General features: G+C 53.7%; 1 protein-coding gene across 4 annotated transcripts; it reads right to left on the reverse strand.

Annotated features, from left to right (window-relative positions):
* Nucleotides 1-1,409: 1,409 nt before the first annotated feature.
* Nucleotides 1,410-14,423, reverse strand: UCP2 (uncoupling protein 2). 4 transcript variants are annotated; one of them, XM_008170788.4, is made up of 8 exons: nt 14,285-14,423; nt 13,062-13,217; nt 7,733-7,970; nt 6,391-6,598; nt 5,310-5,504; nt 4,765-4,866; nt 3,794-3,974; nt 1,410-2,862 (listed from the first exon to the last, which is right to left on the reverse strand). In XM_008170788.4, exons 3-8 carry the CDS (start codon nt 7,856-7,858, stop codon nt 2,748-2,750), a joined length of 927 nt encoding a protein of 308 aa, XP_008169010.1. In that variant the 5' UTR covers nt 7,859-7,970; nt 13,062-13,217; nt 14,285-14,423; the 3' UTR covers nt 1,410-2,747. The 4 variants fall into 4 exon arrangements, with proteins under 4 accessions (XP_008169010.1, XP_065437894.1, XP_065437895.1 ...); XM_065581822.1 differs by having other exon boundaries at nt 14,136-14,286; XM_065581823.1 differs by lacking the exon at nt 14,285-14,423 and adding an exon at nt 14,177-14,276.
* Nucleotides 14,424-14,644: the final 221 nt, after the last annotated feature.

The following is a 14,644-nucleotide window of genomic DNA, read 5'->3' on the forward strand; positions in this document are numbered from 1 at the left end:
CTATAGGAGATGCATAATCAATGATAGCAACATGTAATCTTATGCTGCAGGTTTAAGCCAGTTTCTAACTGGCAGGGAGCAGGCTGGTGGGTGGAATTGCACATTTGCTACTGGGTGGTTTTTAAACCTTCCTCTGAACCAGCTGCTGTTAGCCACTGTTGGAGCGAGCTGGGCCTCAGCTCTGATCTCGTTCCTGACTTCAGCTCCTGTCACTGCTGGATCATCCTTAGGGGTTGAATGGGAGGGGTCAGCCTGACCCCAAGACCAACAGCCTCTCCTTCCAAATTGTACCCCCCCCACTTTGTGCCAAGAGAGGCAGGCTGGTTGGTAGCAAAAAGGGCTCAGTGGACCCAGTTGGTGATTTTAGGTGCCCAGATGGACACCCCCCTTCAAGGGGCCCCATTTCAGGAAGTGCTCTGGTCCGGCACCCAAAGCCAGGGGGCTGCAGGTGAAGGCCCATTCAGTTCAATTAGGGTTACCATACGTCCGGATTTTCCCGGACATGTCCGGCTTTTGGGGGCTCAAATCCCCGTCCGGGGGGAAATCCCCAGAAGCCGGGCATGTCCGGAAAATCGGGAGGTCAGCCGGGCCGGCGGGGAGCCGGGTCAGGCGGGCCCGCAGGGAGCCGGGCCGGCGGGGAGCCGGGTCAGGCGGGCCCGCGGGGAGCCCGGCCGGCGGGGAGCCGGGCCCGCGGGGAGCCGGGTCAGCGGGGAGCCGGGGGGTGCGCCGGGCCGCCGGGGGCCGGCAGTGCTGGGCGGGCCGGGGGTGGTCGGCCGGGGCCGGCACCCCAGGGCCCGAGCTGACCCAGGCTGGAAACGCCGGGGGGCCAGCCTGGGCCGCGCCTCCTCCCCCCACACCCCCCTTACCTGCTTCAGGCTTCCCGCGAATCAAATATTCGCGGGAAGCAGGGGAGGGGGCGGAGACTTTGGGGAGGGGGCGGGGTTGGGCAGGGGTGTGGGCGGGGCCTTGGGCCGTGGAGTGTCCTCCATTTGGAGGCACAAAATATGGTAACCCTAGTTCAATGCACTCCTGAGCAAAGAGCAACAGCTCGATCTTCCCCTCCAGAGCACGTTCACACAAGGAGCAGGCGAGGAGTTTGACTCCAGCTTTATTTTAAGACACGAACATGCAGCTGCTGTCCCCTCACAACTGTGTTAACTGCAGGAAACTTGGGGGCCCACCAACATTCTCTCCATTTAAAAAAAAAAATAAATAGTTACTAGGACTTAAAAACCCATCAACCTGCCTGACCCACCTGTTGTCAGATGCTACCAGTGTGGTGCTCTGCTTTCTCCTCTGTTGATATCACTCGGCTGCGTGCGTGTGTTCCCTCCGTGTGCTGTCCCAGCTCTGCAGATAGCAGATACAGCAAACCCGACGAGAGCCCCCCGAATGACCACAGAGTCTAGTAAGGTACAAAGGCACCTCGGCCAGGTTTATTGAGACCTTGGACACAATTGCAGTTCCCCGTAGATTACTTAGGCTACCGGGCATACTACAAGAAAGTGCCTCTTGGCAATGGACCCGGATCAGTCAGTGGTGGGACTTTCCACTGCCCCCTTGGCCGGACAAAGACACCACCCCAGGGATACATTCTTATACACAGGTACAAGTTACACATCACTCCTGACGTATTGAGGTGCAACCCCTCTACGCAGCAAGGTGCCGCCTCTCACCTTGTACACGTTGGTTCGATCAAAACAACTCTATCCATCATTTTACCCTTTTGCCCCTGTCACTGGGATGGGACGCTGTTCCATGTTATCTGTGGAATGTTCCCCTATAGTATGTCTTGGTACCATGTTTATACTTTAACTTTGCTAGGTGAATATATATATATTTATGCAGCATCAGCCCTTTCCTTGCCAGCTTCTGTGAGCAGGGCCTGCCTCTGGCTCACAGCTTAACTTTGCTTTATGTTAGCAAAGTCTTGACCATTACTCTAGTTCAGGCCTCATACTGGACCTTTATCAGGGTCTTCACTTACTACACCACCCTCCCCAATTTCCCAGCATCACTGCACTAGAATTCTTACTCCTTGTCTAGACCTGGGAACAGCTGCTCCATAAAGCTCTAGGCAGCATTTAAAGTGTTGGTGCCTAGAAGTCAGGTCCCCTAATCCGTATTCAGGCATGCAAATAAGTGGCTTGGCCTTCCAAAGGCACCAAGAATCTGCCCCTTCTGCTGAGCTGATGGGAGTCAAGAGCTCTGCAGCTGGGAAAGTCAAGCACTTAGTTAGTCACCGAAATACAGAGTAAGGCAGCGTAACGTCCAGGCCAGGACCACAAGGCTGAACATGTTGGCTCTGGTGATTAGCCCTTGGAATGATCCAACTGAAGGTTGCCCTCAGGGAAGGATCTCACTCCCTGATTGAGCGATTTTACTGCCACGTCCCAAGTGCTAACTCCAATTCCTGTCTCTTGCACTACAGCTCAGAGGGTTTCATCAGCCTAGGTCCATCAGATCTTGGCACAGGGGGGAGAGAAATGGTACATTTGGAAGAAGCAAACTTGCCATTAAAAACATAAAACCCCAATTTAAAGGGTCAACGCTCCCAGGGGATTACAGCTACAGGCCCAGCTTTGTTCCAGAAGATGAGCAGAAATAAAGAGCTCAGAGCCTAGAGGCCGACATGTTTGTGGCTGGAGGCAGCTTGGAAGAGTCCAGAGACAATCTCTGAGCGCAGACAGGACAGTCCGTGCTAGCGAAGGTTCCTGCCATGGATGCAGTTTGCAGACGTGGCAGGCTCAGAAAGGGGCCTCCCAGGAGCCACGGGCAGCCATCATAGCGCGTTTCAGCTGCTCGTAGGTCACAAACATCACCACGTTCCAGGATCCCAGCCGCAGGAACGAGGGCATGAACCTAGAGCCAGCGAGAGGGGAGAAGAATCACAGCTAGTTCCGTGGGTTGAGACTGCTCAGATCTCTGCCTGTGGTTCACTCCCCCACACGTGGGGCAGCCCCAGGAGGAGATAAGCCAGCGAGAGTGATGTTGATATGAATTAAAGTGCTGCTTCCGCAGGGAACGGGACACCTGGATTTGTCAGATCAGTGTCACCTATGTGTGCAGTTCAGCTGCAGACAGACTAGAACAGGTGGGACAGGGCTCCATGGATCTTAATTGGCAGGTCAAACGGGTTCAGTTTCTAAGCAAGACGGTCGGAGTTTGCAATGCCGACAGCTAGCCTGGAATCAGAGTCAAGCCAGACCCTTCCCTCCTTATACCTCACCAGCAAGGTGAGCACCAGCTGCTGGTTTACTCCTTTAGTATGGAATCAGCAGAGCTGCCCCTGGACCGCACAGGAACAGATCCGCAATCAGGAACGGGCCCTTCCTGCACATGGTTCCTTTGAAATACAACTGCCCCATCAACTCAGCCACCGGCATCCAGATCCACCTCTGAAGGGCTGGTCACTGCTGGGAACCGATCCATCCAAGGATGGCTCCATCCTCTTCCCTTCCCCCTCCCAGTGCTCTGTGGGTATCAGTTCGGCCATGATGTGCTAGCCTAGGCCAGGGAGCCCCACACTTGAAGTCACGGGCTTCAGATCCTCCAAGCAGAACCATTCTGTAGCCCAAATTTTAAAATCCTCCAACACTTGCAGCTTCCCTAGCCTGGGGTGTTTTCGCTTGCGGTCTCAGTGCAGAGCTTTGCCATGCACAGATCAGCTGCTGGGGCTCCACCTCAGAGGTGGTTGCCTTTCAGTGGCAGGTGCAGGGACGCTGGTACACCCAACACAGCCCTACGTGAGGTGGGTGGCATAGAGCTCCTATTGCTTGAATTCTCTACTCACCCCTTGTAGAAAGCCATGGGCCCCTCCTTCCTCAGCATGGTGAGGGCACAGCTGACGGCACTTCCATAGTGGCCGGGGGCAGAGTTCATGTATCTGGTCTTCACTACATCGACGGGGGAAGCAATGAGCGTGGTGCAGAAGCCAGCCCCAAAGGCAGAGGTGAAGTGACACGGGAGGTTATCTGCCAGACAGGAGAGGGGACGGGCACCTGAGCATGCATGTCAGTAACCTGGCCCACAGCTGCTCGTGGGCTAATCTAGCACCACTATTGCCAAAGTGCTCACTAGGGGACAACACACAGCGTCAGGCCAGGCAGCACACCCTGACCCCCTCCCTCCTGGTGCAGTTCCACAGGACTTTCTGGGAGCCTGTCCAGGAGGCAGGCAGCCCTGCATGTCAGGTGTAAAGCTCTATGGGATCTCCCAGCAGGCCAGGCTAGAGCCAATGATCTGCTGCTAACTAGATCCACCTGCCATTGCCCCCCGCATGGCAGCCAAGGACTGGCTCCACTAGCCCCTTGGGGCCTGGGAATATTTCTCCTCACTCCACCCTCTGAGCCAGCAGCAGCCCCTCTTTTCCAGCTGTGCAGGGGAGAATAAGCCAGGCATCTCTTCTGGCCAATGCAATAGGAGATGGGTGGGTCATTCCAGCCGTGCAATATTTACAGTGCCTGAGTAAAGCCGGCTGATTTCCAGCGATTGTTCAGGGCAGGCAGGAACGCGCTAGCAGATGTTACTTTGGCATGACTTCCCACATCTCACTTAGGACTGTCGCAATCTCCCTTTTTAAGATTGGGAGCCCACGTTCTCAGTCAGAATTGGGTCCGTCCCTATCTAGCCCTGGATGGCCTTTAGCCCCCTCACCGCCCGGTGAAGTCTGAACTGAGAGCACTCAATCAGACACAAGGTCAGCATCCTGCACTGGCGAGCCGGAGTTTTAAGGGACCCTGCTGAAGCAGGCCTGACACCCACCGGTCATGAGGTTGTATTTGAGCAGCATGTCCTTGATCAGGTCATAGGTCACCAATTCCGTGCAATTCACAATCGCGTTACGGGCCACGTTGGGGGATGTTCCTGTAGAACAAGGAAAAAAGTTGTCAGCGAAACTGATGCTCTGGGTACGTCTACATTGTGTAAGCTCACGGCAGCAAGACGCAGAGCCCAGGCCACCTGACTCAGGCAACAGGGCTAAAAACAGCCGTGTAAATGCTCCTGGGGTGACCAGACAGCAAGTGTGAAAAATCGGGGGGAGGTAATAGGAGCCTATATAAGAAAAAGGCCAAAAAATCGGGACTGTCCCTATAAAATCAGGACATCTGGTCACCCTAAAAACTCCTGCTCGAGCTCTGAAACCCAGCGGGACGTCTACACTGCTATTTGTAGCTCCGTAGCGCATGCCCCAGTCAGTTGACCCAGGCTCTGAGACTTGCTGCCGCAGGGTTTTTGGGTAGTGTAGCTGAACTGGGTGTTGGTTTAGAACCACCCCCTCCCACGGAGGGTTCGGGAACCACACAAACCTTTCCACAGCCCTTTGAGTCCCTCCTCCTTGGCAATGGTCTTATAGGCATCCATAGTCCCCTGGTATCGCCTGCCACCCTCCACTCGGGCCTGGGCCTGGAACCGCACTTTCACCACGTCCGTTGGCTGGGCAACGGCCACAGCCATCGCTCCGGTGGTACAGCCAGCCAGGAGGCGGCTACCGATGCCGGCACCTAGCGAAGAGAGCAGGGAAGAGAGTGAGAGGCCAGAAAGGAAGGTCAAGTTAACCCAGGGGAGCTGCTGACTCTACAGGGTTTAGCTTCTGTCCTGGGTCCACACAGGGCCCCCAGTCAGTGCTCTGTATCTGAGCCCCTTGCAATCTAGTGTCACCTCGCAACACCCCTGTGAGATGGGGCAGGGCTGTTACCCAGTGGGCAGATGTCACAGAGCCTGGAGCAGAAAGAGGAACTGAACACTGGTCTCCCATGGCCCAGACTAGCCCTCTAACCACTGGGCCATGCTTCCTCTCCACCCTTTCCTAGCCTGCTCTACCCCCAGGAGTGGAGTCCCTTGAGTACTGTTATCCCCATTAACTGAGAAACAGAAGCAGAGGCGGGGTTAAGTGACTCACCCCAATGCCACAGAACAGCTCCCAAACCTCCTACTTCCCTGGGCCTTACCCACAAAGGCCATCCTTCCCCTCAGGATGTTGGAGCTACACCCAACCCTCACGTAGCGACTGCTGCCGCCACCACGAGCGGCCGTGTGCACAGCTGAGCCTCTACACGGCTCCATTATTGGCTGTCTAGAACAGTGCCTGTAAATACACAGGCCTCTCTTGGGATCTCTCAGCAGAGCCCAATTGCCACCTGACCCCAACAGAAACTAATTTCAGCACAGCTAACCCCACTGCAATGGATGCAATGGAGACCCTCCAGGGCACATCACGGGGACTGAACCCACGACCTCTGGATGGAAGAGCAGGAGCCTTTATTGCCTGAGCTAGAGGACCTGGCCCATTAGCTTGGAAGCCATAGCAGCTGCAAACCTTTACCCACTCCAGCCACTAGAGGGAGACAAAGGCCCACCCCAAGTTAAAGGAGGCTAACGGGCACTCACGCTCTGATCCCCTGGTGTAGAACTGCTTCACGGAGTCATACAGCCCGATACGGACTGACGCGAAGCTCATCTGACGCTGGAGCCCAGCCACCAGGCCGTTGTACAGGCTCGTGGGACCTTCCGTCTTCACCATGGTGGCAATGGTGCCAAAGACACCTTTGTACTGAGCAGCTTTTGTGTTAGCTGCTGACTTGGTCTCTCCTTGGATCTGTACAGGAGAGAATGAGATGAAGAGGCTTTACAGGGATTTGGGGCCCTGGCCCAACTCACTACCCCAGCCCACGAGCGGCCTGCGTTGAAGTGCGATCCAGATTCCCCTCCTGGAGACTGGGGGCTTTTCTGCACCTTCGGGTCCTTTATTGTTAAAACACAAATTGCAAACAGACAAAGAGCGGTGAGTCAGGGGGGCACCGGCAGCCTAACGCGTATCACACAGTAGCACAAGCTTACAGCCAGAGCGGGCCGTGTCCCAGCACCCTGGGTCTGGGCCGACGTCCAGTGCCCCGTACAAAGGGGCAGAGGGTTAAATTTAAATGAGCTCTGAAGAGTCTGGGGGAGCAACTGCCCACCCGGCCCCATAGCAAGTGACACCCCCACTGCTGGCCTTAAACTATGAATGAAGCCCCATCACCCCAAATCTGAGCAAGTGCAGAAGCCAGTCTCAGAGCCCCACTGACCCAAGCCGGGTTTGCACAAAGAGCCCAACCCAATTCACGGCCATAGAGGTCCATGCAGCCCATCCCTTGACGTCCAGGAAAAGCCGGCTCAGGCTTTAGACCAATCACAGCAGCTTCCATTTCCCACCCCTCCAATCCAAGGGCCTCGTTTGGAGAGGTGCGGCACTCCCTCCCCGGCGGCGGGGCTTGTGGGCGTGCTCAGTGCTTGACAAGAAGCGCTCAGCCCCTTGCAGGATCAGCCCCATGGCTGGAGGGTTAAACGTGCCCAGCTTAGCTATGCAATGGCTAGGGGCCGGGGAGTGGACTACACATTGTTAGAGGGGTACACGCCAAGGAGGGGGCAGTACAAAAGGGGTGTAACTAGGACCAATGGGAAGAAGGAAAATTCAAGCAGCCTGGGATCTACACTAAAGTGTATTCAACTGTGGCACTACTGCCCAAGGAAAGTGGTGGCAGCATCATTGGTTAGGCCCACACTCTAGCACGCTCGCTGGACTGGCCAGGGGCTGGCTGAGAACACACGTCGTTACAGATTAAATACTAAGGCACGTCTGCCATTGCTCAGCAACGTGCAGCGACAGCAGCTCAAGCTGCGCCCACCACAAGGAGACGGAGCTCAGCATGGGCCCCGAGACCCCTGTGCACGCGCCTGCAGAAGTTCTCACCTGCAGTCGGACTTTGGCAGTGTCCAGGGGGAAGGTGATCAGATCTGCGATGCACGCGGCTGTCCCAGCCCCTAGAAACTTCACCGTGGCTGTTGGGGGGACATCGGTGGGCTTGAATCCAACCATTCTGCAAGCTTCTGAGTGGCTCTGGAGACGCCAAGTGATGCACGAGGAGTGGAAAGGAGGCAAGTTGCGTTCCGATGTAGTGAAGGGCAAGACAAACGGACTCTGCCCCAGTCTAGATGGGACAGAAACAGGAGTGGTAAATAGAGCTCTAAAACCTGGGTCACACCCTACCACTTTCTACACTGTGTCCGCCAAGGATCACCACACACATTAAGCAATGCGCCACCCCTGGCATCTGGTTCTCCTACCACGGGATACAAGTGACTCCCATGTATTCCAAGAGGAGATGCTTCTTTCCCAGGGGTCGGCAACCTTTCAGAAGTGGTGTGCCGAGTCTTCGTTTATTCACTCTGATTTAAGGTTTCGCGTGCCAGTAATACATTTTTAGAAGGTCTCTTTCTATAAGTCTATAATATAACTAAACTATTGTTGTATGTAAAGTTAAATAAGGTTTTTAAAATGTTTAAGAAGCTTCATTTAAAATTAAATTAAAATGCAGATCCCCGGCCTGGTGGCCAGGACCCGGGCACTGAGTGCCACTGAAAATCAGCTGTGTGCCGCCTTTGGCACGCGTGCCATAGGGTGCCTACCCCTGTTCTATCCCATGGCAGGAGAGACAGGCAGAGGACTTTTGCCATTCGTAACACGTTTTTCAAATGGGCAAATGGAGTCAGAATCAACAGCAGAGCAGAGACTACCGGTAGCAGCGACAGGAAACCTGGCTGCACGTTCCCTGCTCTAACCCCTAGACCACACTGCCTTCCATGCTAAACTTGGATTAAACACATTTAAGTATCTGGCAGAGAGAGGAGTTAAGGCATTGCTGCTTAAATGGGTTATTAGCCTGCTAGCTAAGTGTAACCTGTCCTGTCTGCGTTTCCCGCCTCTGGGGGTTTGAGAGACACCCCCTCCACTCTGGCCCACACTGAATACTGGTCCTTAGAGTTTAGGGTACTGGGCTGAAATAGCCAGTAGTCAGCATTTGGTACATTTGTGTTTATCATCTGGGCCATGCAAGACCTGCCCTGAGTGATCCATTTCCCCGCTCTTGAGAGCGGGAGTTTTGCAAAACTCCTGCAAATAGGGAAGTTGTCACTAAGCAACCATCAGGTGTTTTTTTTTAAAAAACAAGAAGTTTTGGGGGGTTGAAGAGAATTAGCAGGCGATTTCTTCGCTAACCCAACCCCCACTCTGGGTCTGTCTGGTCAGGCTCTCATTCAACAGTAACAACATTTTTATTTTTAGTTCCTTAAAACAGGAGGAGAGTTCTTCCAAGTTTGTTTTGATGAGACCATTGGATGCCAGACTGAGGTGCACAGCCTCAGTGCAAAACCAGGGCGGAGGTGGCAGACGTGCTTGTAGGGCGGCATCAGGACCCAGGGCCAGTCAAGTCCGGTAACCCACGCGGACGGAAAGCTGGAGATGAAGGCGATTTGTTTCGCCAGTTGTGGCTAACATTTCCCCATACAATGACATCACTAACCACCCCCAGCTAGATTCTAAAGGCTTGTTTTGTTCCATGGAAAGACTGTTGTCCTAGTGACTAATGGGGTTGATACAACATGCATCAGCCGAGCATGGAGCTCAGATCTGACTGGGTGCACCGATTGCTAGGCTGTGACCAGCAGAGAAACCTGCCATTGTCCAAGATGTGGTTGCCACGTGGTGGTTAGACAGCTTAAACACGCCGCCCTTCCCCCCTGGGACAGTGACCAATATAAGGGATCAAAACTCCACAGCTTGACTTTGCACAGATCAAAGTCGTTTTAAAAAGCACAGATACAGAACGAGCCTGGAAACTTCAGAGTGGTGTAGGGAGAACTCCCACAAAACAAGCATACACCAACGTGAGCGTTCATAATATCCAGGAGCACCGAACACATTCGGAGAGAAAAACTGGATTAACTGTGACCATGGTAGAACTGCTCCCCACAGGGATCTGGTGGAGAAAGAAGCCCTAGTCCATGATGGAGTGATCACCTCATTAAAGGTTTGACTGCAGGGGCTCGCAAAGCAGCCTGCTACAAGAGGAGGTGGTAGAAGATTCTTGTCCAGCAAAGGAAGGATGATCTTGTGGTTAAAGTTTAGGACTAGAAATCTCAGTCTGGGCTCTAGTCTCACTTCTGCCAGAAGAGTCACTTAGGGGGAGTCTACACGACAGCTGGTGCAGTGCTCAAGGGCAGCACAATGCTACTCGACCTAGCGCATTAAAAACAGCCCGGCCCCATCGGACACTAGCCACCCATGTTCAAACCTGCCCGACCTGCTACCCCTCGCTGCTAGTTTTAGCAGGCTGGCGCCAATGAAGCTAGCACCGGTGCTGGACAGCAGGCTCGCAGCTGCAGTGTAGACGCATCCCTAGCCTCCCTGTGGATGGGGAAACCAGCATCCCAAACTGGAACGACTTCTCATGGGTGCTGTAAAGAACAGTTCAGTCTAAAGTGCCCCTAAACAGGCATCGAAACAGATCCAGACTGAGGCACCTCGATAGAGCTGTAGTATTGAGACACAAATCTGAACATTGGGGCCTGTGAAGTGCTTTGAGAGCCTTAGATGGAAAACGTTACAGGTTGTTAGTCACTCACAGGAATGTCAGGGTTATTGTCCGTGATCAGGTTTCTTGTATCTTTCTCCAGAGCACCTGGTACTGATCCCTAGTGTCTGGCTGCAGTAAGTGGACCCAATACTGGCTCACCCTGCTATGGCAATTCCTGTGTCCCTAAAAGAAAACCTCCGACTTTGCATACACATATCGGCATGTCTAGCTGTAGGACTAGTCCTACACACACTGGCATCAGGAGACCATCTGTATCCAAGTACAGTTTCTGCTGGCTGCGTTTCCGTGACCAATGCACATCCTGTCCCAGAATCAAGCTGTAGATTCTCTCCCCCCTAAACAGAAACTGATGGAGATGGGACCAGTGGCTACCCAGATGGGAGGCCAGTCACAGATCTAGGAATCCCCTATTACGGATAAAACCTGCCTTTATCTTTATCTGAGCAGATAGCAGCAAACTGCATTTTAATAGTGTGTCCAAATGGACTCCAGCAGAGCTGGGACATGATCGTGGTAGCAGTTGGGTCCCATGTACTCCAGAAGATGGGTGGGGGAGGGATAGCTCAGTGGTTTGAGCATTGGCCTGCTAAATCCAGGGTTGTGAGTTCAATCCTTGAGGGGGCCATTTAGGGAATGGGGGTAAAAATCTGCCTGGGGATTTGTCCTGCTTTGAGCCAGGGGGTTGGACTAGATGACCTCCTGAGGTCCCTTCCAACCCTGATATTCTAGGATGCTAAGATCAAGCTGCCAGGTGACTGTTCTTGGCATGGCAAAAATTGTAGTGTTGTCTGTGAGTGGCATTTTTCCATATCCCTCAGCACTGGCCTCACTCTGCTCCAGTGGGCACAGAGCTAGGCCAACAGTGAATGCTTTTTAAAAGCCAATCTGTAGTTTTATAGAACTGTTTCAAAAGGAGGTTCTCAGACAAGCCAGTCCAGTGGCGAGAGCTGCAGTAGCAGCCGGCTAGTAGCCACCATGCTGGAGCACAATCCTAGCTAGGGTAGGACACTTCTGGTCCCAGTGTGGACAGGATCTGCAGTGGCCTTCACTAAAATTTTCCTACATGGGTGGGGTTCCCCATTGTAACCACATCATGGCTGGAGATGAGGCAACAGGAACTGAGAACTGTCACCCAGTCACCCTCCGTGCAGCAGGGTGTTTTCTTGCTGACATCTCTCTAAATGGGGTAATTACCACCCTAAATTAATGTTTCCACTGGTTAGAAGGATGAGAGAGAGGGGCACCGCTTTATTGCCTCCTGAAGTCGCTGTAGAAAGCAGGGCTGTTGGTCAAGCTAGGCTAGAACACGTGGTCCGAGATCTTGCAGAACGACCATTTCACAGAGGTCTAGACTCATATACAGCCCTCTGGTTGCTGGAGATTAGACTTTGGCTTTATGGACTCCACATATTAAAGAGACTTGCAGCGTAATAAATTAGAGACCTGTAATGCAGCCCTCATTTTGTGATCAGCAACTGCAATCAGACCACCAACCTCAAACCTGGTGAGTGCTCTTTGTAGAGTTAAAAGAGCAGGAGTACTTGTGGCACCTTAGAGCCGGGGTCGGCAACCGTTCAGAAGCGGTGTGCCGAGTCTTCATTTATTCACTCGAATTTAAGGTTTCGCATGCCGGTAATACAGTTAACTTTTTAGAAGGTCTCTTTCTAGAAGTCTATAATCTATAACTAAACTATTGTTGTATGTAAAGTAAATAAAGTTTTTAAAATGTTTAAGCAGATTAATTTAAAATTAAATTAAAATGCAGAGCCCCCCGGACGAGTGGCCAGGAGCCAAGCAGTGAGAGTGCCACTGAAAATCAGCTTGTGTGCCACCTTCGGCACATGTGCCATAGGTTGCCGACCCCGCCTTAGAGACTAACAAATGTGAGTCTAAGCTTTCATGGGCTACAGCCCACTTTGTCGGATGCACAGAATGGAACACACAGAAAGATATTTATACATACAGAGAACATGAAAAGGTGGGAGTAGCCCTACCAACTGGCAGAGGCCAATCAATTGAGATGTGCGATCATCAGCAGGAGAGAGAAAAAAAAAAAAACACATTGAAGTGATCATCAAGATGACCCATAGAAGGTGTGAGGATATTTTAACATGAGGAAATAGATTCCATTAGTGTAATGACCCAACCATTTAGGGTGACTAGATGTCCCGATTTTATAGGGACAGTCTTTATTTTTGGGTCTTTTTCTTATGTAGACTCCTATTACCCTCAATCCCTGTCCCGATTTTTCACACTTGCTGTCTGGTCACCCTACAACCATTCCCAGTCTCTGTTCAAACCCAAGTTAATTGTATCTAATTTGTATATTAATTAGAGTTCAGCAGTCTCTCTTTGTTAGTCTCTAAGGTGCCACAAGTACTCCTAGTCTCTCTTTGGAGTCGGTTTTTGAAGTTTTTTTGTTGCAAAATTGCATTCATGAATAGAAATCCATTAACAATCCCACCTGAAAGACGAGACTTTTAACCGAGAGGCACCTAGCACGGATCTACCAAGTCAGAATTCGGTTTTAGCCCAATTTGTTTTATGAAGTTAGTGCTCAGACTTTAGTCCCAGAGGCAAGAGTGCTACCAACTCTGTCAGATGCAGCCAAAAAGCATTACGGAAGACAGTCGATTGAAGCGTTACCTTAGTCAAGTAATTCAGGACGACTTTCTGTCCGATCAGGATTCTCTAAAGGTGTCCCGCTCGTCAAATTTGCTTAGTGCAACGACTATCTGATCCCCCTGGTTTTCCATAGAAACTCGTTTAGAAACAAGACACTTGATAATCATAATCCTTATCCTGGGGAGGGAGAGGAGAGCACACATTGGAGCAAAGTACATTTCACACGGCTAAGTTTTGCAAGTATTCAAGATAGGACAGTGACGCAAAAGTGGCATCTGAACAGCGGCCAGCATGCAAAGGAAACGTAATCCAGCATCAATCCGGACCCGCTGCGAATTGATCTGCACGGAGACCCCGCTCTGCAGTTACAGCTGTCAGTGCCCGGGGTCAGAACCAGCGAAGACCGGCCGGTCACTGCAGCAGCCCGCAGACAATCAGACAGCGTGAAAAAGCCAAGACAAAAAGCAGGGAAAGCCCCGCCCCACTAGTCTTGTGCCCAGGGATCGCGGATCAACACCTGGATTGTCTCGCCCACGTGACTAGGGATTTCAAGCGACAGGCGAGTCACTTCAAGCCCCAGTTTGCCATCCTCGGGCACACGCGGGCTGGATCGGCGTCTCCCTTAGACAGCGAAGACTTGGGCTAGTCCTTGGGACGTGAGGGCAGATGTGGGGGTCGAGGGGCACTGGGGTCCTAGATCCTCTCGGCCCGTTGGGAAGCCTCCCCCCAACCCACGCACCTAACCCCAGACTAGGGTGACCAGACAGCAAATGTGAAAAATCTGGACAGGGGGTGGGGGGTAATCGGAGACTATATAAGAAAAAGACCCAAAAATCAGGACCGTCCCTATAAAATCGGGACATCTGGTCACCCTACCCCAGACAGAGGTTGCAACGCCGCGGGGCAGCTGGGCGCTCTGGTGCCGGGCGGGGGCGGCGCGTTCCGGACCTTTAGCTCCGCAAGGGAAGCCCCAGAAACCATCCCGCGGGGAGCCCGCCCGCCCCGGGCGCGTCCCGCCCTGCGCCCCGCTCCCCAGCAGCCCCAGCGCCGCCCGGGGGGCAATCCCCCCTCTCCGCCCCCCAGGTCTCGGGTCACCAGGGCAGAGGCAGCGAAGCGCTGCAGGGGCCGGAGCCCACCCAGGGGCGCCCAGCGCGGAGGGGTCGCGGCTCCCAGGGGCCGTGGCGGGATCAGCCCCGCCATGCACCCAGCTACGGCTTCCGGGGGCGCCCGGGACAGGGACTGACCTGAGCCCGAGGGGGAGAAGCGGCAGCGGCACCGATCGCAGGAGGAGGAGCCTCCGCGTGGCTGCCGCTTTATACCGCCCCGGGAGCCGGCATGAGCCGCCCCGCCCAGCCCCCGCGGCCGCTCAGCTCCGTCCCGCCCCCATGACAGGGGATCCCCCCATGAGCGAGGTCTCAGGGACTAACCCCCCCAAGAGGCGGCGAAGGGGGCCGGTGAGAAACCCCCTTCCACGCGGGGGGTGTGCGGGGGCAGCAGGTGCCCAGCTCCGGGGGGTGCGATTCCCCCACGTGCGCCGCCAGCGACCGTCTGACCCCCAGCGCCCCACTTCCCGACGGACTCTTGAGAGTCACCCCCCTCACCCC

This window comes from Chrysemys picta, chromosome 1, assembly GCF_011386835.1.
Source record: "Chrysemys picta bellii isolate R12L10 chromosome 1, ASM1138683v2, whole genome shotgun sequence".
Lineage (NCBI taxonomy): Eukaryota > Metazoa > Chordata > Testudines > Emydidae > Chrysemys > Chrysemys picta.